General features: G+C 39.9%; 3 protein-coding genes across 7 annotated transcripts in view; 2 read left to right on the top strand and 1 right to left on the bottom strand.

Moving 5' to 3' along the window:
- unc5b (unc-5 netrin receptor B) overlaps positions 1-2,834 on the top strand; it is a 53,480-nt gene extending 50,646 nt beyond the window's left edge. For all 4 annotated transcript variants that reach the window (XM_019366320.2, XM_019366319.2, XM_019366321.2 and 1 more), the window contains one exon: positions 9-2,834. In XM_019366320.2, coding sequence (XP_019221865.1) covers positions 9-174 — 166 coding nt within the window. In that variant the 3' untranslated portion in view covers positions 175-2,834. The remainder of the gene's footprint in view (positions 1-8) is intronic.
- Positions 2,835-6,123: 3,289 nt separating this feature from the next.
- On the top strand, positions 6,124-13,402 carry slc29a3 (solute carrier family 29 member 3). Its single transcript, XM_019366323.2, has 7 exons — positions 6,124-6,255; positions 7,135-7,298; positions 7,383-7,795; positions 8,265-8,347; positions 9,852-10,078; positions 10,546-10,708; positions 11,054-13,402. The coding sequence occupies exons 3-7, from the start codon at positions 7,466-7,468 to the stop codon at positions 11,676-11,678; spliced, it is 1,428 nt and encodes a 475-aa protein (XP_019221868.1). The 5' UTR covers positions 6,124-6,255; positions 7,135-7,298; positions 7,383-7,465; the 3' UTR covers positions 11,679-13,402.
- psap (prosaposin) lies at positions 12,789-21,207 on the bottom strand. Of its 2 annotated transcripts, XM_005473986.4 has the most exons (15): positions 21,051-21,207; positions 17,785-17,918; positions 17,478-17,552; positions 17,228-17,353; positions 16,371-16,586; positions 16,148-16,291; positions 16,006-16,062; positions 15,691-15,696; positions 15,030-15,197; positions 14,792-14,884; positions 14,489-14,672; positions 14,142-14,305; positions 13,972-14,052; positions 13,649-13,756; positions 12,789-13,495 (listed from the first exon to the last, which is right to left on the bottom strand). In XM_005473986.4, exons 1-15 carry the CDS (start codon positions 21,082-21,084, stop codon positions 13,460-13,462), a joined length of 1,626 nt encoding a protein of 541 aa, XP_005474043.1. In that variant the 5' UTR covers positions 21,085-21,207; the 3' UTR covers positions 12,789-13,459. The 2 variants fall into 2 exon arrangements, with proteins under 2 accessions (XP_005474043.1, XP_003441060.1); XM_003441012.5 differs by lacking the exon at positions 15,691-15,696.
- Positions 21,208-21,736: the final 529 nt, after the last annotated feature.

The following is a 21,736-nucleotide window of genomic DNA, read 5'->3' as shown; positions in this document are numbered from 1 at the left end:
CCATCCAGGTATTTGAACTACTTTGCTACAAAGCCCAGCCCCACAGGTGTTCTGCTGGACTTATGGGAAGCATGTCACCAAGGTGACGCAGACTTGGTCTCTCTGGCGACCGCACTGGAGGAAATGGGCAAAAGTGAGGTGCTAGTTGTCATGACAACTGATGGGGATTGTTGATTGGTCAAGAAACAAGAGAGCGAGACTTTTTTTTTTTCTCTCTCACCACCACCGCAATGAGAATACCTGCCTATGAATGAATATGCACACACGCCAGCGCGAATCATAAACCCACAGAGCATTTTGGTTGCTTCACATAAACTTTATTACCTCTGCCTCATTTCCCTTTTCACTGGCCCTGAAAAGATCAGCCACTGTAGCTCCATGGCCACCATAACATATTCCCATACGTGCCATCCACCTGCTAAGCCGATTCGGCTTGAGCCCTCCAAAGCAACGTTGCATCTGCGAGACGTAAAAAAAAACAATCCGAGGGTACCAAGGCATAAAGTGGCTCTAAAGTCGTCTGTCAGACATGGTGTTGACTGCCTTTGAATGTTGAAAATGGCTCCACGCTTGTATATACAAATATGAGTGCTTTGGGAAAAAATGGAAACGTTCATGTATTCAGCACGCTGAAGCACGCACAACGACACAAACGCTAACGCGGGATGGCCCGTGTTTCAGTAGCAGCATGAAAGTGCATGATTTAAGATCACCCTCACCTCATGGCAGAGGACTTTTGTTTCTTCATTGTCATCCCCATGTGTGCGCTGAAGGACGGGCAGCACCGACCTGCCTTCAGCCTCCCCAGGCTACACACACTCCAACACACACACAGGCAGAGCAGTCATTAATCGGCTCTAAAGCAGACAGGCTAGGATTTCTCATCTAACTGCTTCGACTGGTGACAAATCGTGTAACGATCGAACCCTCAAGGTTCGAATCTTTTGGGCGTAAAAAAAAAAGCTGCCTCTCCTATGTTATAGAAGTGCGAATTTTTGAAGCTTGCTTCAGAATTGGCGAATAACTAGACCGACTCTTTATACTGTACCAACAAACGCCTCAAAGCCTTGGCATATCATTCCGACTCACAGGGGTGTTTCTCTTTCATCTCTCCTTGCATTCCTCTTTCACTCTGCCACACTTCAATCTTTTGAGAATAAACTGCAGGAGAGCTTTCTGGTCATCCCTTAAAAAAACATCAACAAAAAAAAAGTTTCCTTTGGGGAACGCTTTAATTTATTGTCCAGATTTGTGGATTCTTTGTTTTCTGTTTCTTTTTCTTTCACTGTCACTGGTGTTACGATCATGTAGAACCTGTTTTAACATCTGTGCTTGTTTAGGCTACTGATCTGCTGTGTATTATTTTTTTGATCCTAGTAGAGCACGCCAAAATTGAAGAGTTAGGACACAGTGGATGTCTGTGAATAACAAAACTATGTTTATTTTTTGTTTTTTTATTCTTGTGCATCGATTCAAAAAATGTAAAATATAATCTGTAAGACATGATTAGACGGGGGGTCAAGTGTCCTGATGAATTTGCTGTACGCTGTAATTTGGAGGCTTTGCTGTAATTGAAGGCCATTTCCCGAGATCGCACATGATTGTAGGATAGAATAGCCTTGCTTTGAATCAAATGGGCAGCAAGGGGACCGTGAAACTTACCTCAACACCATCGGAGTTATGTTACAATCTGTTCTCTGTCCACCACTTATCTATGTGTCCATATGTCCATGCATCGCCCTGTAGCTCATTCTGCCTCCCTTCTCTCAACTCTTTTAATCTGCCTGCTTTGTGGTCAGGGTCCTCAATCTGTTTGCATAGTCACTATTGTTCCGTCAGCTTAAATGCTTTCGTCTGTAACATTATCTTTGCTTAAGTTCTGTGTTATTGAGTCTTTTTTATCCCTCTAAGCAAAAAAAAAGAAAAGTGTTCATATCTTAAACAACCACAAGAACCAAAACACAGGCAGTATCCCTCCTCCTCAGCAGTGAGTCATGTCACTGTTTTGTGTGAATGAACCGTGTGTGTATGTGAGAGTGGATGTGTGTGGGCAGGTGGGTGTGCGCGTACAGTATGTGCACATTCTTAAGATCTGTCATTTCTCTTTGTAAGTGCTATGCAAGTACATAAGAAAAAGTGAAGCGTTTTGACTTCTTTTGTTTCCTGGAAGAGTAAGATTCTATTTTTTCAGATCAGGACATTGACAGGGTTTTGATTTTGTATCCTAAATTGGTTTAGGAGTAGTTTTAACATTTTTTCGGTGATGCTAGTCTGTGTGGGGATTCTCCATCCGGAGAACAATTGGATCACTGACCAAGAAAGCTGCTAACTTAAAAAAAAAGCACACGTGGGAAAACAAAGTGGCACAGCGACTGACATGATGACCTCGTGCCCTGCGGGTCTTTGCCCTGAGGAAAATACCTGGACACAATCTGTTCAGTACTTTGGATCCCTGAACACTGCAGGACTTTTGTTTTTTCTTTCCTCGAGTCTTGTTACAGAGACTGACTAGCTGTAGACTACAGTGTTTATTTGTCCAGATTTTTTGAGTGTCTGCTGGATCTTTGGCCATATCTCTGGATAATTTATGCTGGAGCTGTACTGGATTCAAAACGTGCTCCCGTCAAAGAGAAAAAAACTACCCTTTGTTCAAGAAGACAGACATTTTTACAAAAAACACCCAAAAACAAACAAAAAAAAACTAAAACTAAAAACTAAATGGATTCAGTGACATGATTTCATCTCTGTAAAGTACTAATTGTAAATAAATGTCTAGCCTTCTTACCTGTAACTAAATATAATTTTTATGCAATAAATTATATTTCTTAGTTTAACAGCTATGTGTTTGTGTTTTGCTCTTTATTGCATTAAAGCCTGCTATTGCACTGCCGTATCACAAATAATCCGTAGAGCTAATTGCGAGCTTCTTCAGCGCTTAGTACTTAGCACTGAAGGACAGAATTACAGTTAAATGGCATCTGTGGTTTTGTCAATTACACCCCATTTTCACAGAAATGCAGAGCTGCTCAACCTGTCCCTCTTTACCTCACACTTCACTGGAAAATTCCCTTTAGGTCCATTTAGCTTTAAAAGCTTTTAACTGGCAGGCCGTCTGGTCTTCACATTAACATGGTCTTGGAGGTACTGATAGTGGCCTTTAAAGACTGGCTTGGGTGTTTAGATTGAGGATTCTAACCTCAGTTTTTCTTTATGACTGGGCGATGAGTGGGAAATGATCAGATGAGGCTCTCATATCGAGAAAATATTGTGAGTCATCTCTATATGGAGCGTGCATTGCTGTAAGGTAGACAACACTTTGCACCTGTTTCATTGGTGGCTGACAGTGCGTGAGATAACTGAATCTTGTATAATGTATAAAATGATGGTATAAAAGCTGACTCTAGCTTCAGCCCTGCAAAGGATGTTTTTGTGTTTTAAGGAAAAGAAAATGAGAACATGCAGCGTTAACTAAACATATCCTTCTCCTGCTTTATTGCTTGATAACAGTCATTGCTGAGCCTACAGCATTTTAAATAAGTGTGTGACCATATGAAGAGTACCTAAGGCGCTGGTGTGAAACATGCACCCAGAACTAGCCTGTCAATGGTTCCAGTCCAGCCCACTGTGAAGCCATTAATAATTCATGTTTCCCAATAAAATACACTGCTATTCCTGTTGTGGTGATGCCAGTGCTACTACTCTGGCCCTGAACTCTATGGAAAGTTATTATTTTTAAATTCTGGTGAGTGTTTAAGGGTTAGTTCCCAAAACACTCTAGATGTGAAGGTTTTTTGTCTGTGCTCTGTAATGCTCGTGTAATGACAGCAGACTGAATGAATAAAGAAAGTGGGGGGGGGGCATCATAATTAGGTTACAGTTGCTTTACTGGTCCACCCCAGTAAAAGATCAAACTGAGCTCTATAGTAATGTGTGAAAGTCTTGAGCCAGCCCTCCATCATTTATTTTTATTTTGCTTCCAAGGAGCCAGACTTTCTTGTCATTTTTAAAGTAAAGTTAAAGTGATCTTGAGCAACAGGCTGTGTGACATCAGCTGCTTTTTCACTCATTTGCAACCCATTCGGTAATGTTTTAGTTTAATTTGTTAAGCCTCGCCATATCTCAGCATGGTGTGCACTGTCTCCTTAAAAGAATTTAAGGGAACTGAATAAGTGGAAGACAAAAAAAATCTAAACAAAACAAATAAACATTCTCTACAGCAGATGAATAGTATCTGAAAGTAATGAACTGAATACATATTAAAAAAATCTGGCAAAGACCTGACACAGGACCTGAGAGATGTATCTGGCCGCTCAGTTGATCCATCTACTGGTCACTGAATCGTCATCAGAAATGGTCTCAGTGGATGGGTGGCTGTCAAGAAAAAGAAAGCGGTATGCCAGATTACACAAGAACTGTGCTAAAAGTCTGTGGTAACCGCTCAAATTATTATCAGTATGTATGGAAGAGGTCAGGAGACAAGTACAACAGTGTATCTAAAGCCATCTGTAAAACAGAGTGGAGGCTCTGCCATGGTTTGGGGCTACATTTCCACCAGTGGTGTTGTGGGTCTTGTTAAAAGTCACGGAATTATGAACGCAGAAAAGATTTTGATCCATCACGTGATACTGTCTGTAAAGCATCTGATTGAATGTGGATTAATTTTTATAGTATGACAGTGATCCCAAATAGAATACCAGTACAGTGAAAGAATACCCGGATAGAAAAACACACAGTGGAGCACTATCAGTCACGGATTGGAGCTTGAACATAAAAATTATTGAAGCAGTGTATGATCATCTTCACAGGGAACAAAACAAAAGGCAGCGAACATACTAAGAGCTTTGAATATTCTTCAAGAAGCCGGAAGAACTATTCCTGACGACTATTTAAAGAAATGACAAAAAAGCTTTACTAAAAGATTTCAGCTTGTGTTGAAGAATAAAGGTGATCACACCAAATATTAACTTTCAAACTTGTTAGAAGCCTACCTTACTGTGTGTTTTTCCTTATATAATTTATGTTTGTACACGTTTCAATAAATCGCTGCTTCTCCTCCCTGTTTTGTTGGCGTTTTTCTTCTTACAGGTGTTGGAATTCTTCTTTACAAGAGAGGTACACGACGAGACCTGTGGATATGTTGTTCTACAGTGCCCTCTCCTGGCAAATATAGGCTAATGATTTAAGCATTATTTTTTATGTATTTATTTTACTGGAGTAATAAATGTGATATATGCACAAAGCCACAATATTCAACATGACTCCTTTTTTGCAAGAGAGAAAACAATATCAAGAAAAGCTTGAAAATGTACTCCCGTCACATATAGACTAGAACTGATACTATTACGTCAGCAAGGAAAGATGACTTTACAACTAAGATCTACATATTGTATTACATTATAATTTGTTAGTTTGATTAAAGAAATCGACTACTACACTGCATTACTCTTTCACCATGGCTGTATATATATCTCAGAAACCAAAACCCAATTGTTAGATCAAATCCAATTTAAATAATTCCCATCATTATAGGTTTCGTAGCAGTATACATATTTAAAATATTTGTAAAGGATTTGTCTGCAAAGTAAAAGTGTTTTTTGGTCACTTGTTAAAATATGTTTTGCTCTACATTAGTAACACACAGCAAGGCACGCTCCATATAGAGATGGCGCTACATAGTAAACAAGTTCTACAAATAATTTATTGCTCTCTTCATGCACATTACAAACATTTTTCCCATAGAAATTGCTGCACTTTCTCAAAAAACAAAATGAAACCTATTAACAGCAAGGATCACGTAACAGCAGTGCTCACTGTGTCTGAAAATTTGTGAACATGAGACATTTTTTCATAAGCTAAACTCGCGCTTTTCATTTAAAAAGGCTGTAGCGAAAAGTGTTTGTCTCTATCAATGGCTGTAGACTGTTTTCTACAGTCATTGGTCTCTATATTGACAAGACTTCCGGTTTTTCCTTATCCACAACAGATTTTAGAAATCCTTTTCAAACATATTTTGAAATGCCTCTGAGTTTTATACATATAAGCGTAACTCGGCGATATTTTATTTTGCCACTTTGTAAAATTATATGTTTTGAATCAGCTCTTGGTTGTTTTAAATGTTTACGGCTTTAACGTTGAAGGCTTTTTACCGGAAATGATGTTTTTGTTGTTGTCAGCCCTGGTCAGCTGACCGGAGTTTTTGAGGCGGTCCATTACGCGCTAAGGCAGAAGCAACAGCGAAGGAGTCCACAGCGAGAGGTACATTTAAATTATTTTTACTTTAGCTACAGTTTGTATGGGTTGTAAGGTTGCTCACGTTTCTTTTTACACTTAGCTAACATCTACTGTTAGGTCATGTGTAAGTGTTCACGGTCTAAGTGTAAGTGTTAACGAATAAAAGACATCTTTTCGCCCTTAACGACCCTTAAAATGAAGAGTGCCAACGAAGGAGCAGAATAATTTTACAATGAACACCGGGTGTCGTAAAAACTGCTGCTAGCAGGATACTTTGTTAAAAGAAGCGGCTCTTGGGTCTGTTTTTACTTACTGTTACTATTGCTTTTTCGTGGGTAAGCATCACGTGAATATTTGTTCCTCATCAGCGACGCACATCACGATTTTAAGATGCAAAGTCAGCTGTGTGCTTTCACGTCAGTCGCCTTTAATGACCTACTTTTTGACGTGATAAAGCCGTGCTAGTTTGAACCTGCTTTGTTTCGTTTGTCTGTTCCTGCCTGCAGTGTTCAAACACTCCAGGCAGCCTTCTGGTCTGGTCTCATGAGCGATCCTGCTTGCATCACTTACCACTTATTTTTAGCGTCTTTCATGTGATACTTTACTTTTAAGAAAGAGTGGATACGCTTTAAAAAACTACTGAAAGCCAGTATTATGGTTCAACAAGAACATGCCCTAATATGAGAATTTATATAAATGCTGACTTTTCCTTTCTGATGGAGCATTTAATTGTGGGTTCAAATCCGTAGTTGCAGTGGCCCATTAAGAAAAGGGCATTGATCTCCTTTGACAGTCCACAGCAGGTCACGATTGTCTATTTACTGTGAATGTTTACTGACCATACTGTGGTGACAAACACAGGATACTTTTTTAAAAAATTTTTATTTCGTACATGTTATAAAGAAACAGATGTGGAAGATGCAAGACTACCTCCAACACTGAATGAAATTGATCATGTCAGGTGGCTGATTCACCGGAATTTCTATCAGCATCAGTGACCTCTCCAAACTATGGGCTCCAAGCAAACGTGGTTGTCTTTTCGCATCTGTGGACAAGTTCTAATAAAAGTGAGTATTATAATAACAGTATAATGCCAGTTCCTCAGTGAACTTGTTTTGTTCTCATATTTTTCTTCTTCTTCTCCTCCACAGCTTTCTGTTTAAAATTTCCTGCCTTAGTGCTCTTCACTTTTGCAGCCTTCACTTTGTGGGTGTCCTGCACGCAGTCTGTGGAAATGGACGGTACAGGACCTGTGCACCCCAGTCTCAACTCATCATATCTTCCTAATGCACTTGGTAACCATGATGAATCAGATGAGGAAGACGAAGAGAGCGAAGACCATAGCCTCTCTGCGTCTCTTCTGCCCCAAAATTCCCCACCACCTTTGGCTGTGCGCTACAGTCCAGAGGACTCGTACTATTTGGTGTACATCATTTTCTTTCTGATGGGCATTGGATCCCTGCTGCCTTGGAACTTCTTCATAACAGCTAAACACTACTGGCTCTATAAACTTAGCAACGACACTCATCACAGCGGCAAGGAGGAGCAGCATTCCGACCTCAGTGTGAGTGCTTAACACAGCGTGATATGCATGTTTTTCACAGGAAGAAGCACATCTGGGCAATTCTGCATGCTTGTGACATGAAGCTGTTGCAACCCCGTCTGAGATCATATGACTTGCTGTCTTTTTGCGTCTCATTGAAATCCATTGCAGCGCAGTCAAGTGGAACTGCTCCCAGACATTGTGGAATTTGTTCATTTGTTCTCACTCAAGGTGACACTTGTATGCATTAATGTGTAAGAAAAACATAAAGCAAACTGCCATTAAGTCTTGATTAATTTTTGATTTTGCGAGATAAACACTTGCTTAGACTTGGAGGAAATGGATATTACAGATTGATCTATTCGTTTCCACCCTCCCCTTTCACTTCCTTTTTCTTTTGGGTGTCAGATGCCACATGCATACATAACTTTCTGCTTTTATTCAAGTGAATACTGAGCAAAAATGTTTTCTTTTATCTCTCTGTTCACAGGATTACTTTGAAAGTTATCTCTCCATGGCCTCCACTGTGCCCTCTGTGTTGTGTCTGATCCTCAACTACGTTCTTGTTAACAGGTTAGCTCCCCATATACACACACACACACACACACACACACACACACACACACACACACACACACACACACACAGGTCAGTCCTCTCGGAGAGTTTTCTGTCGTTCACAGTTCAGCCTTGCTGTTCAGTTACTGGATGATTGGACGGTACAATGTCACATTTGTCCTGTCTAGGTTCTTAAAGGACAGGGCAGCGGTGATCTAATTTACCTTGGAACATTTGATCTAGTGTGTCTCCTCACCCTCTCTCTGGATTTTTGTTCAGCTGTGTTTATTATTGGGGTGGATAATTCAAGGCTAGCTGTGTCACATTAGGCCAGACTGCGTGTGTGTGTAATAGTTTATAACACGTTTAAACAACACAACAAAAGAAATAAATGCAAACCCATTGTGAACGGTCAAATGAGGATACATGTGACTTTTGCATCACTCTGGATGACTCTGTACTCTTGCCAGCCAGTACAATTCAACCTCTACACACATTTCTCAGGGAGATGGGTCACTTGACCAGAGGGTTTTACCATGGTAGCCTTGTGGGTGGGTTCTGATAAATGGGGCCCTTTTGAGAGATCCTCAAATTTGGGGTGAAATCTGGTTAAGTGAAGTTGCCTTTCTCCCTTGTTCTCTTTGTGGTTTCTCCTGCTCATGAACTTGAAAACAGTTACAGTGCTGTGAAAAAGCATTTTCCCTTCCTGATTTCTTGGGTTTTGGGGTTTTTTTTTGGCATATTCATCACATTTACATGTTTCAGATCATCAATATTAGTTTTTACATTCTCATTTCATTCCAACCCCTACACAGTTTCTCAGGGAGATGCATCACTTGACCGAGGAGGAAACCACTGCTGGCCAAAAACAACACAAAGGCTCGTCTCACATTTTGCCAAAAAACATCTTGAAATCTTTCTGTGAAATAACTTGACAAAAGTTGAACTTTTTGGAAGGTTTCAGTCCCGCTACATCTGACACTAAACTAACACAGCATTTCATGAAAATAACAACATATCAACAGTCAAACAGTGTAGTGTGATGGTCTCTGGTCGCTTTACTGCTTTAGGACCGGGACAGTTTGTTGTAATTGTTGAGACCATGAATTTTTCTCTCTACCAGCAAATGTCCGGTAATTAGTTCAGTCCTGAAGCTCAGGCTCACTTGAGTTGTGTAGCAGGACATTGATCCGAAGCACACTAGCAATTCCTCCTCTGAATTTTGATACAGGGTGTGCTAAAGTTTGGTTTTTTGTTTATGTTATTTTCCTTTCCTTTCCTACAAACTGTATTATGTATCTTCTTTGATTATCTTTAGACTAATATTAAAAATGTGTTGATCTGAAACATTTAAATGTGATATATGCCCCAAAGAGCTAAAAGATCTGTCTGTTAGAGTGCTGTATGAAGGAAAATATAAAAGCTGATTTGATGTCCATGTTTACTTTTGTAAACCCAATTTTGTTAACAGAGCTCAAAGATCCTTCTGTCTAATCCCAGTATGTGTTTGTGTGCATAGGCTGTCTTCAAAATTCCGAATCCTTTCATCGCTGTTTGTGATCCTGTTGATGTTCGCGGTGACCACAGTGCTGGTGAAGGTGGACACGTCAAACTACAGGATAGGATTCTTAGTCGTCACACTGGTCAGCGTGGCCATAGTCAGCGGAGCCTCCAACATCTTCTATGGTAGCATTTTCGGGATCAGCGGCCGCTTTCCCATGAGGATCTCTCAGGCCCTCATATCAGGTAGAGATCGTTCAAGTCAAGTTAGAGATGTCTTTGGTTGACACTGTGCATGCTCACAAATATTTTCTCATGTTTCAAATGCTGATTATGTGCTGCTTCATGAAGATGATTTTACTGTATATAATAACTTTAATTTGTACTTCTTACTTCACAATGTACCAGTATAGTTTACCCTTATAGTAAAGATGGTCCTAAATGTTTCAGCCCCTTATCATTATTTAACACACTGAATTTACTGGTTATCATAGTGAGGCAAGAATTTGGGATGCTGCACATACAATCATAACATTTATAAGTCTTGGAGACCTTTGTTAGATGTTACTGCCTCTCTTTCTCATTTCCTTTCAGCCTGCTTTCTAATAAAGCTTCTAACATTTGAAAAGACAAACAAAAAAAATTAAAGAGGTGACTATGCGAGACTTTTATCTGCTGCACAATACTTAAAACAAGCTTCTTCTATGCCTCAGGTCAGGCTATGGGAGGTACACTGAGTGCTTTAGCCTCAATAGCAGACCTAGCCATGGCTAAAGATGTGACAGACAGCGCTCTGGCCTATTTCCTCACGGCAGATGTCTTCATTCTGCTTTGCATCATCACTTATTTGCTGTTGCCCAGGCTGGCATATTCAAGGTCAGTAGTAGGGAAAAGTTCTGGTTTCCATGTGGTTAAATACACCACCAACCACATCTGCATTTTTATTGTACAAATGTGTTCTTGTCTAGTTTATATCATTATTTGTGATTTAACACGATTGTACCAGTGTTCAACTCGTACACAGGGTGGATTTAAAAAAACTCAAAACAATTATAATAAATTAAGAACTGGGATGGGTGTTAAATTAACCTGTTCCAGTTATTTTGTGTGTATTGTATTTTAGTTAATGTATTAAATGCATGTGAAATTACTGTATTTAATGATAAAGAATTTATAATTCTCTAATAATGAACCTGTTTCAATTCACCATTTGTTCTCCAGACACTACATGGCGGCGGCAGCAGCAGCAACATGCAGTAGTCCAGGTGGCATGAGTGAGGATGAAGGTGCTGGAAACAAAATCCCACCTCTGCGACCCATCCTTAGGAAGATTTGGCTGCTCGGACTGAGTGTCTTCTATGTCTTTTCTGTCTCCATCATGGTATTCCCTGCTGTATCCTCAGGAATACAGTCTGTCGACAAGGACAGCGGCAGCCCCTGGACAACCACTTACTTTGTGCCTCTTAGCTGTTTCCTCCTGTACAACGTAGCAGATTTATTTGGCAGGATAGCCACAGCCTGGCTGCAGGTCCCTGGTCCCACAAGTAAAGTCCTGCCTGTGCTGGTGCTGTGTCGCTCCGTTATGGTACCACTCCTCATGCTCTGTAACTACCAGCCAAGGGACCACCTCCGTACGGTAGTGTTCAATCATGATGTGTATCCGGTGCTCTTTAACTGCCTGCTGGGTCTCTCTAATGGCTACTTAGGCACACTGCCAATGATCTACGGCCCAAAGGTGGTACATCGAGAGCTTGCAGAGGCCACAGGAGTGATCATGTCATTCTTTCTCGCTCTGGGACTGGCTGTTGGATCTGCATTGTCTGTGCTCATCGTGCACTATATCTGATCAGGCTGGTACACAGTAACCTGGTCATGTTCAGGGGTAAAGTTGGTGCTCATGTGAATCAGAACTGCAGCATGCACCAGTAAAGTCAGGTATCTGCTCGAGGGGAGTTGTCAATAAGCTTCTTTTTCACTTGACCAACATGCCTTAATTTCTTTATACCTCGCATTAATATGTTTACATTTATGAAGTGATTTGCAATCACTGCTGTCTATAAGAAACAACTTATTTTAAAATTTAAAAAAAATCAGATGACAATTTTGGAGTACTCAGTAAATTGTAAAAATGACATTTACTTTTTTCTTAAATACAGGTGAAAATACATGGTTAAAGGATATCGAACATGTGGCTTGATTCTGTCTACCTGCTATAAACCTCGACACGTCTTGATGAACAGTTTAAAAAAAAAAAAAAACTCTACATGCTGTGGTTTGTCTTACTTCTCAGTATTGCTGTACTCATTACTACTGGCTGTATCGATGGACAACAAATAAAACTCTGGGAGAGGTTTTATTTGTGTGAGGATCATTAGTTTTTAATACAAGTACACCATTGTCTTGTCAGAGACAGTTTCATACTTTCCTCACAGCTTCCTTAATCTGAGTCTCTAGCATTTTTTTTCAGGATGCAGCAGACAGCACACAAAGACTTAGAGCAGAGCTGATCGAGTGCAGCAGCAAAGAATAGGCCCAGCAAAGACTCAAACACCCACTGGAGGGCACATATATTGGACTTTATTTGTATTGTTATTAAGTTTTACACCTTTTCCTACTAATAAATACTTTCCCTCCACTGAGACAGAGGTTTTCCTGTTTTGTTTTTTTCCACAAGGTAGTTTGCTTTTAACAATGTTTCCCTTGTGGGGGGGTTGTGAATTAAACTGCCAAATTTCCTTGGGCAAGATACTAAATGTCACTTCGTTGGATGGATCCACTGGAGTGTGAACGTTAGAAAGCATTAAAAGTAAAGGACTTGTGTAAATGAGTAATGCTGTGTGAAGATTTGGGTGCTAAGGCTGAGTAGAAAAGCGCTATATAAGAACCAGTCCATTTACCGTAGTTTTACCAAAGTTTGAGGGAAATGCCAGTCACAATACAAGGAAAACAAACAAACTATAGATTGGGAATCGCTTTATTTGTTAAAAAGTTTGCACTGTAACAATTACCTCAGCGTTTCAAGCAGACATTTAATTCTGAGAAGTCTTTAGTGCATTAGAAGCACACGGATTTACAAACAGTTAAAGAGTGAAAGAGTTAAATGTGAACTCAAATTACACTCTGATTAACCTCCAGTGTCAGCTCATAAAAAAAACAACAAATATCTCTACAAAATATAAATGTTTCAGAGAGATTTATTACTGCAGATTTACAGATACACTAATGAACTAAATAATTTGTATTTGCAAAGAGTACCACAATAGGGAAGAAAGCAAATCTAGCTTTGGGGTGGGGGGGAGTGGGGCAGATGATTTACAGCCAATATCCAAAATGTGAAAATTGTGTTCTTGTTTTCACCTCTCCCAGTAAGAAAGTGCAACTCAAATGATGCCAATTTGAATAAGTAGACAGTGAAGCAATTGTGGGCCACTATACATGTAAATACTCCCCCCTGCCCAATAATCCAACACTTTGTTGGAGGGGGGAAAAGAACAAAACACTAGTCCCTTTCCACCATAACATCATTCAAAATATCAAAGTTAATTTAAACACGAAAATTAACAGTGGGAAGCAGCACTAGAGTATTTCTGTTGAATTCCCTACAGGTCAGTTTGTACGGGTCGTCCTCTATACCCACACATGGCGTTGGCAATGAGCCACAGCCTGAAAGACAGAAACAAGTGGTTGGAGAGATGTATTAGAGTAAGGTTGAGCTTAAAGAGTTTACAATCACAGTTCCAGTGGCATTATGACGCCAAAGAGTCATGGTTAATAAGATACCCAAAAATATGTTTAACCAAATTTCAAACTACTCACATTGCACTGTTGTGCCGTCTCCATGTTCTTGCACCAGAATGAAGGTCCCCAGCTGCACTGCTCTGTTCCCAGCAGTCTATGTGCAGCACCAGGACAGGCTCCCAATTTCTATTACACACACACACACACACACACACACACACACACACATAAACCTCAGATGTTAAAAACTGAGTTGCAGGTATACAGTTTAAGCCATAACAATCTCATTTACTGCTAATGACCAAAAATGTATATTTCAGCATTGTGTTAATCCTTTACAATCCAGTGAAACATACTACCAGTTAACTCTATTATTATTTTGAAATAAGTAATCCTTTTACCATGCACACAAAGTCTGGGTCAAGCATCTCGAGCAGCAGCTGAACAAGAATTGGCTCATACTGTTGAACCAACTGGTCACACTGTTGACAGAAACCACAGTTAAAATGTAAGGGTGTCACAGGAGGACAGGTAAAAGAGTTCCACAAGATTAATTAGCACATCTACTCACCTCAGTCTTGTAAGAGTCAGGCAGAAAGTTGCATACTTTTCTCACAGCTTCCTCAATCTCAGCCTCTGTTGCATTCTTCTCCAGGATGCTGTCAATGTAACTGACTGCAGCTTTACACACCTCACAGTAGCCTCCGACCTTAAAGCGGGGCTTGTCAAGTGCAACTGTGAAACAGTTTTAGGAGTGATCATCCATCCATGTATTTAAATGCTTAAATGTTTAGCCCTGCAACAGCCTGGCAATCTGTCCAGCGCTACCTCGTGCCCTAGGGTAGCTAGGATAGGTTCCAGCTAGCTAAAGCACAATGTACATCTGCATACAGCATGCTCTGAAGACTGAGAACTTACCAACATATGCACGTCCTTGACCATTGCAAAGTCCCAGCACTGTGCAGACAGTTTTGGGATCAGCCTGCTGCACAAGCAGATCAATGATAGCCTGACCATAAGTCTCAATCAGATCCTTGCACTGGGAACTCAAAGAGGAGGGCAGGATTGAGCACACTTGCTCCACAGCGTGAATAATCTCCTCCTGCACAGGACAGACAGGTTAGCCGGACATCAGAGCAAACCACACCAGTATTATGTTGGCAGCAGTTTGTAGCTTATTTTTATGATCATACTGGACATATTAAGTGTTACACAGCCCACCTCTGTAGAATGTTGCTCGAGCATGCTCTCCAACTGTTTCATCACATACTCGCAGATGGTACAGGTTGGGGAATCACGGACACGGACCATGGGCTGGACACAGGGTATGGCTCATTAGCATGTGCAATATAGTGCCATACAACCATTTTTTAATTTTTTATTTATTTATTTAAAACTGAAATAAATATCAAATACAAAAATCAAGATTAACCACTGCACACTATCCAACATACTTTACCTTGCCAGACTTTTCTGCAGCAGAGTCTACCTTGGTGGCAGGGAAAAGCTTGGCGGCAGGGAAAAGCTTGGCAGCGGGCACAGTCTTAGCAGCCTGAAGTGTCATCATGGGAATGGATTTCTTCATTCCAGTACAAAAGCCAACAAAGGCGCAGATTTCTCTGGGTTGCTGAGGAAGGAAGCAGCACAATTACTCAGGATTAAAAGCCAAAGTTTTTGTTTTGTTTTTGTAAGTAATTTAAAGTAAAATTTCATGCTGATAGCATAAAAATTCCACATTGCCACCCATGCAATATGCAGGAGTTTTTATGCACATACACCTACTACATCTTTGTTTTACCAGCACACACACACTGCAACACACACTCATGGTGACACAAACTGTCATTTCAGATGCAGCATGAAGAACCAGGAAAGACCGGTGCACCTCATAGCTGACTTGATTCTGTAAACTAACATAACCTAAGCACATATCACAAGAACCAAGTAAACTGCATGCTCTGACTGTGGCCCTACTCCATAGTGTTCAAACAGGCACCAAAGTGTCAGGTCATTAACCAAACAACCCCAGTGTTCAAAAAAAAGTATAATTAGACCATCATTCGCACGTGTCTCAAGACCTAAGGGTTAAAAGGCTACAGGCTGAACACAGAATGACCTACCTGTTCCTGGGGAGCAGCATACAAAACCCAGAGTAGGAGAAAACAGAGCAAAAAGACATGAATGGAGAGGAGAAAAGTAACAAAGGAACACAGGTGAAAACAAACAAAGTAAGAAGATAAAATTTGAAAAGAGCACAAGCGAACGTGACCAAGTTTAAGTCAGCAGGCCAGGTGGTGCTGTTGTACAAAAATGTCTTGCTGCATTTGCTTCTAAGCTTAAGTACTACAATGAAATAACTATTTAAGCCACGTTGTAGCTTCAAAAAGTCAAACAGAAGGTTAAAGCACATCATCAAAAGGAACCAGAAGACTCACCATGGACATGAGCTGCTGCACAACCAGGGTTCCATACTGGCTAACATATTGCTTACACTGCAAAGACAGAAGTACAGGTATTAGAAAAGCTTTGTTTTTCCTCACTCTGTGTGGTGAAGAAACCCACATGTGGGATATTTACCTGGTCAGCCAAGCCTGGCCCCAGCATATCACACTCCTTCTCAATATTCTCAATGAGAGAGTCGATAAATGAAGAATTGGCTTTGGCCTCTGCCTGAGCATCAGTCAGCAGTTTGATGCAGTCCTGGCATACTGTATCACTTTCCTACAAGGAAGACAGGCAAGTTTCAGTGCCAAATAAAGAGTACACTTAACAGCAGGTGTTGAGGACATTTCAAGCTTACCTGCTTTGGAGACTCTTGCTTGGGGGCCTCCTCTTTGGGGTTCTCCAGAGGATAAAGGAGCCCGGGCACATTGAAGAGGAAGGGAGACACTTGCTGGGAAAGGTCAACTTGAGGTATTTCATTGGACAAGAGCTGCTCCTGGGCCTGAACCTTAGCCAGGGCTGCCTGCTGTGACTGACAGAGTCCCATGGCTCCACACACCACGGCAGGATCATCCTAATAAACACAACTTCATATTACTTTCAATACCTTCCCCATTTTAAACTCCCTTTGACCAAAACACTTTGCTTCCCACACACATTAGCCTAAAGAGAAGTGAAATCATTTAAGTCGACCGTGCTTAAAAAAAAAAAAAAAAAAAGTCTGCATGTCCTGTGCGAACAAACTGGTTTAGTAAATACTAAATGGATTCTTTTTCCTCAAGAATGGTGTAGCAGGTGTGCGTTAAGACAACTACACTAAATGCTCCTAGTCATGGGTTTAGTATTGCACAATGACTACTCTGTTCCCATTTAGACTTAAAACTAATTTCCCCATCAATAGCCCTTTTTAAGCTGGGTGCACTCTGGTCACACAACCACTTCCGTTTCCCTTTAGAAAGAAAGAAGTAACAGATGGGGTATTTACTTAGAGTCTTAAAAAGAGCAGAATGATAAATGCACAGACAAAGCAAACGTTTAAAAGAATCTATGGGTTATATTTGAAAGCATGCAATATGGTTCAAAATGTAAACCTTATGACAGTACAACTCTAAGACAAACTCAATAATGAATGTTTTTTTTGTCCAAATGCTAAAGGCTCAGATAGCCACCTATATTTAAACTGAAAGCTCGCACAAAGAGATTCAAGAAGCTCACCAGTTCTCCCTTGATGATTCCCATGAGGATGGGGTAGTAGTCATCCACCCTCTCTTTGCACTCTTTACTCAAATCTTGATCAGGGATGAGCTGGCAGGCCTTCTCCAGGTACCCTAGGATCTCAGCCTGCAGTCACAGAAATATGCAAATACCAATGTTTAAATCTTAGTGTGGTTGCAGGGAACTCTTATAAAAAAATAAATTAAAAAAAAAAAAAAAAAAAAAAAAGTTGTGGATCTTTTGGCCTTACCTCAGTGGCATTCTCCTTCAGTACTTGCCCAACCACAGTCAGAACCTCTTTACACAGGACACATGGCACAGATTTCTGAAACCAGAGAATTGAGTGTGTAAATAAAAAGCTGCAAAAAAAAAAATAAATTAAAAAAAAATAAATGTTGTTTTAAGTAAAAAACAAAAAGTAAAAAAAAAAAAAAAAAATCCATTCATGTTTGCCTAACTACACATTTCAATGTAGGAGAAAGCATAACAGAACAGTTTGCCATTTGGGGAATTAAAAAAAATAAATAAATCTGTTAAAATATATACAGATCACTCACCATCTGGGGCTTGTTCCACACATTCTGCTGGCAGTGAGTCACAGCTCCACACAGAGACGCAGTTTTTACATTCTTACACCAGTAGGGGGGGCCACGAGCACACTGCTCAGTGCCCAGCAGAGGAGTTGCCACCGCTGTGAAGAGGACAAAGAGTCATGCTTTGACAGACAATGTATACTTTTGTGTTAAATCTATGCTCAAAGTCATATGTGCAGACCCCTCTAAAACCTCACAACACAAATACATCATATCCCAATATCCACTTCCTTGAAAATATAACTACACGTTGCACTGATGCAGTTATTGTGAGTCGCTCGTACATTAAAACAAAACAAAAACAAAAACCTAATGTGCATTTCCAGCTACTTTTTTGCCACAGAATGGATCAGTGAGAGAATAATAATCACCTCAATACAAGGAATAATAATGATGGTAGCAACATGAGTGCTCACGAATGTAAGCAAATTCCTGGACGGAGATAGCTTTAGCTATCAGAATGGACGTGAGGGAATGTACAAAGTGGAAGAATTTGTGGGAGAAATATATTTGCCTCTGTGGTGGGAGGATAAAAATATGACTACAATAAAGAGTGGGGACTCCAGGGCAAAAAAAAAAAAAAAAAAAAAAAAAAAAAGAAGAAAAGAAAAGAAAAGAAAGAAAAAAGTACCAAAATTTCTTTCCCCTCTGTCATGGCTGACACCAAATATAAAACTAGGACAACCTCTGACTGGCAACAGTGTCAGACACCATAGGTTACATCTTAAAAGTTTACAGAGATTCACTGCAGAAATCTAAAGCAGCAGTTACAGAGAGATCAAAAAGCAATCTCATAACAAAACCATGTTCCTCGGCAAGTTCACCGCTGCTTTATATGACAGAAATGGAAACCGATACATTTGTTTTTCAGAGTTCTCATTTTCTTCTTTTAGATTATACTTCAACTATGTTTAAAGTTTTAAAAAAGGCTAAACTAGCTCGATTAGACCAAAAATAGAGAGTATGACTTTATCAAGCAGGACTCGTCAGACCACAGAAAGGAAATTCAAGGCCAACTTCCTCAACTTAAAGTATGATTTCAATAAGACACTGCCCTGCAGGTTTAATTTTAAACAACTCTGTAAAGACGACAGGCAAAAGGTCAGCTGTTAACCATGTCGACTGAGTTCTAAGAGGTTTTTCAGAAAGTAGTGAGGGGTTCTTGGTTGTTGTTTTTTTAAAAAAAAAAAAAATAAACTCACGATCATTACCTTTAACTCTAAAAAGAAGTGTACTGATATTGTATTATTTTTATAGTAATTAAGATTTAGTTTCATGATAGCACCCTTGTCTCTCCATACTAATAAAGAACAATACTAATAAAGCTCACTTAAAACCAAGATAATTTACAAATCACTGAGGATTATGGGTACCCAGCTATACTATACTTTGCTAAGGTTTATGACCATGGCGGGGGGGGGGGGGGGGGGTGTCCCTATTAGCATATCTATCTGGCATCAGGGGAATTTAATTGTTCACTCATGCATCACAATTGCAGAAGTAGGGGTTGGGGTGGGGGGGTGTATAGCTCAATGCAAAAAAAAAAAAGAAAAAAAAAAAAAGCCTTTACTGTTCTTCATGTTTGCTGAAGTGAAAAAGTGATGCAGGAAGGCACCCATGTTTTGCATGCAGTGTTTCCTGTTTTGCCCATTAATGGTTTTGAAATGAAGATCCAAACTATCTGCATGTCACAAAAACTACATTTGGAAAATGTGACAAACTAAAAGTAAGCTTACACTCACTGATTATTGGATTTCAAGGCCAGTGAGCAGACTTGAGTGATAACAGCCAAGAATGAGCAATGAAGGCAAGGCTGAACCAACAAACCTTCAATCACCAGCTACAGTGTATGCAGGGACACATGAGCTTTTTATACAAAACGACAAGCTGTTCTGAGGCAGACAACAGTAGAAACTGCCTGTTCAGCAATTTATGGCAAGAAAAAGTTTTACAGTAAGTCAACAAATTCTGTGTGACCTAAAAGCCTACATTCAGGTTTCTATAAAGTCAAGAAAAAAAACAACAACAACAGAAAAACACTTGAGGTGAGTAATCACGATCACATGACACAGTAAAAGCACAACAGGCTTTAAGCAGGATTCAGATTGGATTTGGCAATATCAGCATGTAACCTGCGGTATAAAACTGTTTAATGCGACAGGCTACACGGTTTTTGTGATCCAAACAGCCAACTATCAGCAGAAAGTACACGACACATGTTAAACAATGTGACTAAGCCCAAAACCTGTGACATGCGGGAGTAAGAATGCCAATGCAGGAATGTGGATGTAAAAAAACAGACGTTACGTTTCACCCAGAAATCCAGGTGAAACTAAGCAGTAACTACACAAAGCAAAGAAGTCGGTGTGTGAAACAGCCTGGTCTGTAAGGAAACCAGGCTTCTGCCATGATAGTCCATAGTCCAAATGGCACAACACCAAAATAACATGTATCCGCATCAATAGCCTAGTTTTGCAGGTTATGTTTGGTTTTATTGCAGAAATAAATGGTTGGTATCGGTGACGCATTTTTATCACAATATAAGGATACACCCATCAACACAATCAAAGTGAAACACAAGTATAGGTCCCGTTCCAAAATCCCCCCAAAAGAAACAAAAAACTGAAAAGAAAGTTTCAAATTCAACATTTCGGGGTGGGTGGAACCAAAGTGCTGCTTTAGCAGATCAAACGTAAACTTCCCCTTCAACATTACCAGTAGTCAACAAAGCACCAGATACTGGGCCGAACAGGGGTCTACAACAGTTAGCTGACTGCTCGGGTTTCCATTGTGGTGTTCCTTCATATTTACACACGTAAACGCTATTTTCGGGTAACTGTTGTAGTAACGTTAGTTAGCTGAAGTAGCTAAATAGCATTAGCTAAGAAGCTTGCGTTAGCACAGCTAAGGCCAACGGGCAAACAATAAACCTCAAAGTCACGCGGTTAAAGATTCATTTGACACCGCTATATCGTTAAAACGTGTAGAAAATTATTATCTATATATTATAATTTGAAAACAAACTCCCAGGTTATATTACTAAAAAAATAATTAAAAATAATTCCCGGTATACTTGTATATCAAAGCTACTTGAACGCTTCCGCCTATTGATGTTAAAACGCAGATAGTTATACAACCAAAAAGCTTGTTTTCATAGACCGACAACTGTCGAAATCAGGTCACCTATAATGTTAAAAAACACATTATTTTTACACTTGTTTTAATACTACCTGAGGACACCAAAAGAAGAGTTAGGAGCAGCATGACTGCGCTGTTTTCCAATCCGTGTGTTTGTGTTGGTTGTCGGGGAAGACTGACTGGAGAAGGGAGAGGACTGCAATGCAGACTGCGAGGGTGTTGTTGCCTTTATGCGTCACCGTCAGGTGATCCGAAGCAAACATGTGACTCTCAGCCATCATGGCTGTTCTTTTTTTTTTTTTTTTAATTCAAACACACTTAGAGGAACCAAAACTTTTGACTAAACACATTTCTAAAGTAGTTGTAATATCTGTAAATGTATGGCTTCCAAAGTGAGGCCGCGACTCTGTGGTGGGCCAAGAAAGTAGTCCACAATTTTTAGATTAACCTCCTAAGGCCCGAACTCTTTCATGGCGTGCATTTTTAATTTCTTTCTTCATCCTGTTTGTCATTTTGCTTTTCTGCTATGCTTAAATAAATTATTAAATATTAACGAAATATTTATCAATCTATCTGATTTTATGCTTTTCCAGCCAGTGCTGTTTGCACCTCTGCTTTAACTGTTAACAGTGGTGCGACATGTATATTCTGTAAACAATGAGCAGCTAATACATCGCAGTGTCACTTTCTGTGAAGCTGAAAATAAAACATGCAGCAAATATTTAAAAAAAAATATATGTATATATCTATCTATATAGATATCTCTGTCTATATCTAT

Source organism: Oreochromis niloticus, linkage group LG13 (genome assembly GCF_001858045.2).
Source record: "Oreochromis niloticus isolate F11D_XX linkage group LG13, O_niloticus_UMD_NMBU, whole genome shotgun sequence".
Classification (NCBI taxonomy): domain Eukaryota; kingdom Metazoa; phylum Chordata; class Actinopteri; order Cichliformes; family Cichlidae; genus Oreochromis; species Oreochromis niloticus.
This window is presented reverse-complemented; position numbering and strand designations above follow the sequence as displayed.

Bases quoted from the DNA above. Each gene is read 5' to 3' on its own strand.
- slc29a3 (XM_019366323.2), top strand. From the start codon at position 7,466: ATGGACGGTACAGGACCTGTGCACCCCAGTCTCAACTCATCATATCTT. The intron at 7,796-8,264 runs GTGAGTGCTTAA...CTCTGTTCACAG, and splicing joins AGCAGCATTCCGACCTCAGT to GATTACTTTGAAAGTTATCT. The intron at 10,079-10,545 runs GTAGAGATCGTT...TCTATGCCTCAG, and splicing joins CTCTCAGGCCCTCATATCAG to GTCAGGCTATGGGAGGTACA.
- psap (XM_005473986.4), bottom strand. From the start codon at position 21,084: ATGCTGCTCCTAACTCTTCTTTTGGTGTCCTCAG. The intron at 16,063-16,147 runs GTAAATATCCCA...CTGTCTTTGCAG, and splicing joins GGCCAGGCTTGGCTGACCAG to TGTAAGCAATATGTTAGCCA. The intron at 14,885-15,029 runs GTAAAGTATGTT...CCCTGTGTCCAG, and splicing joins CTGCAGAAAAGTCTGGCAAG to CCCATGGTCCGTGTCCGTGA.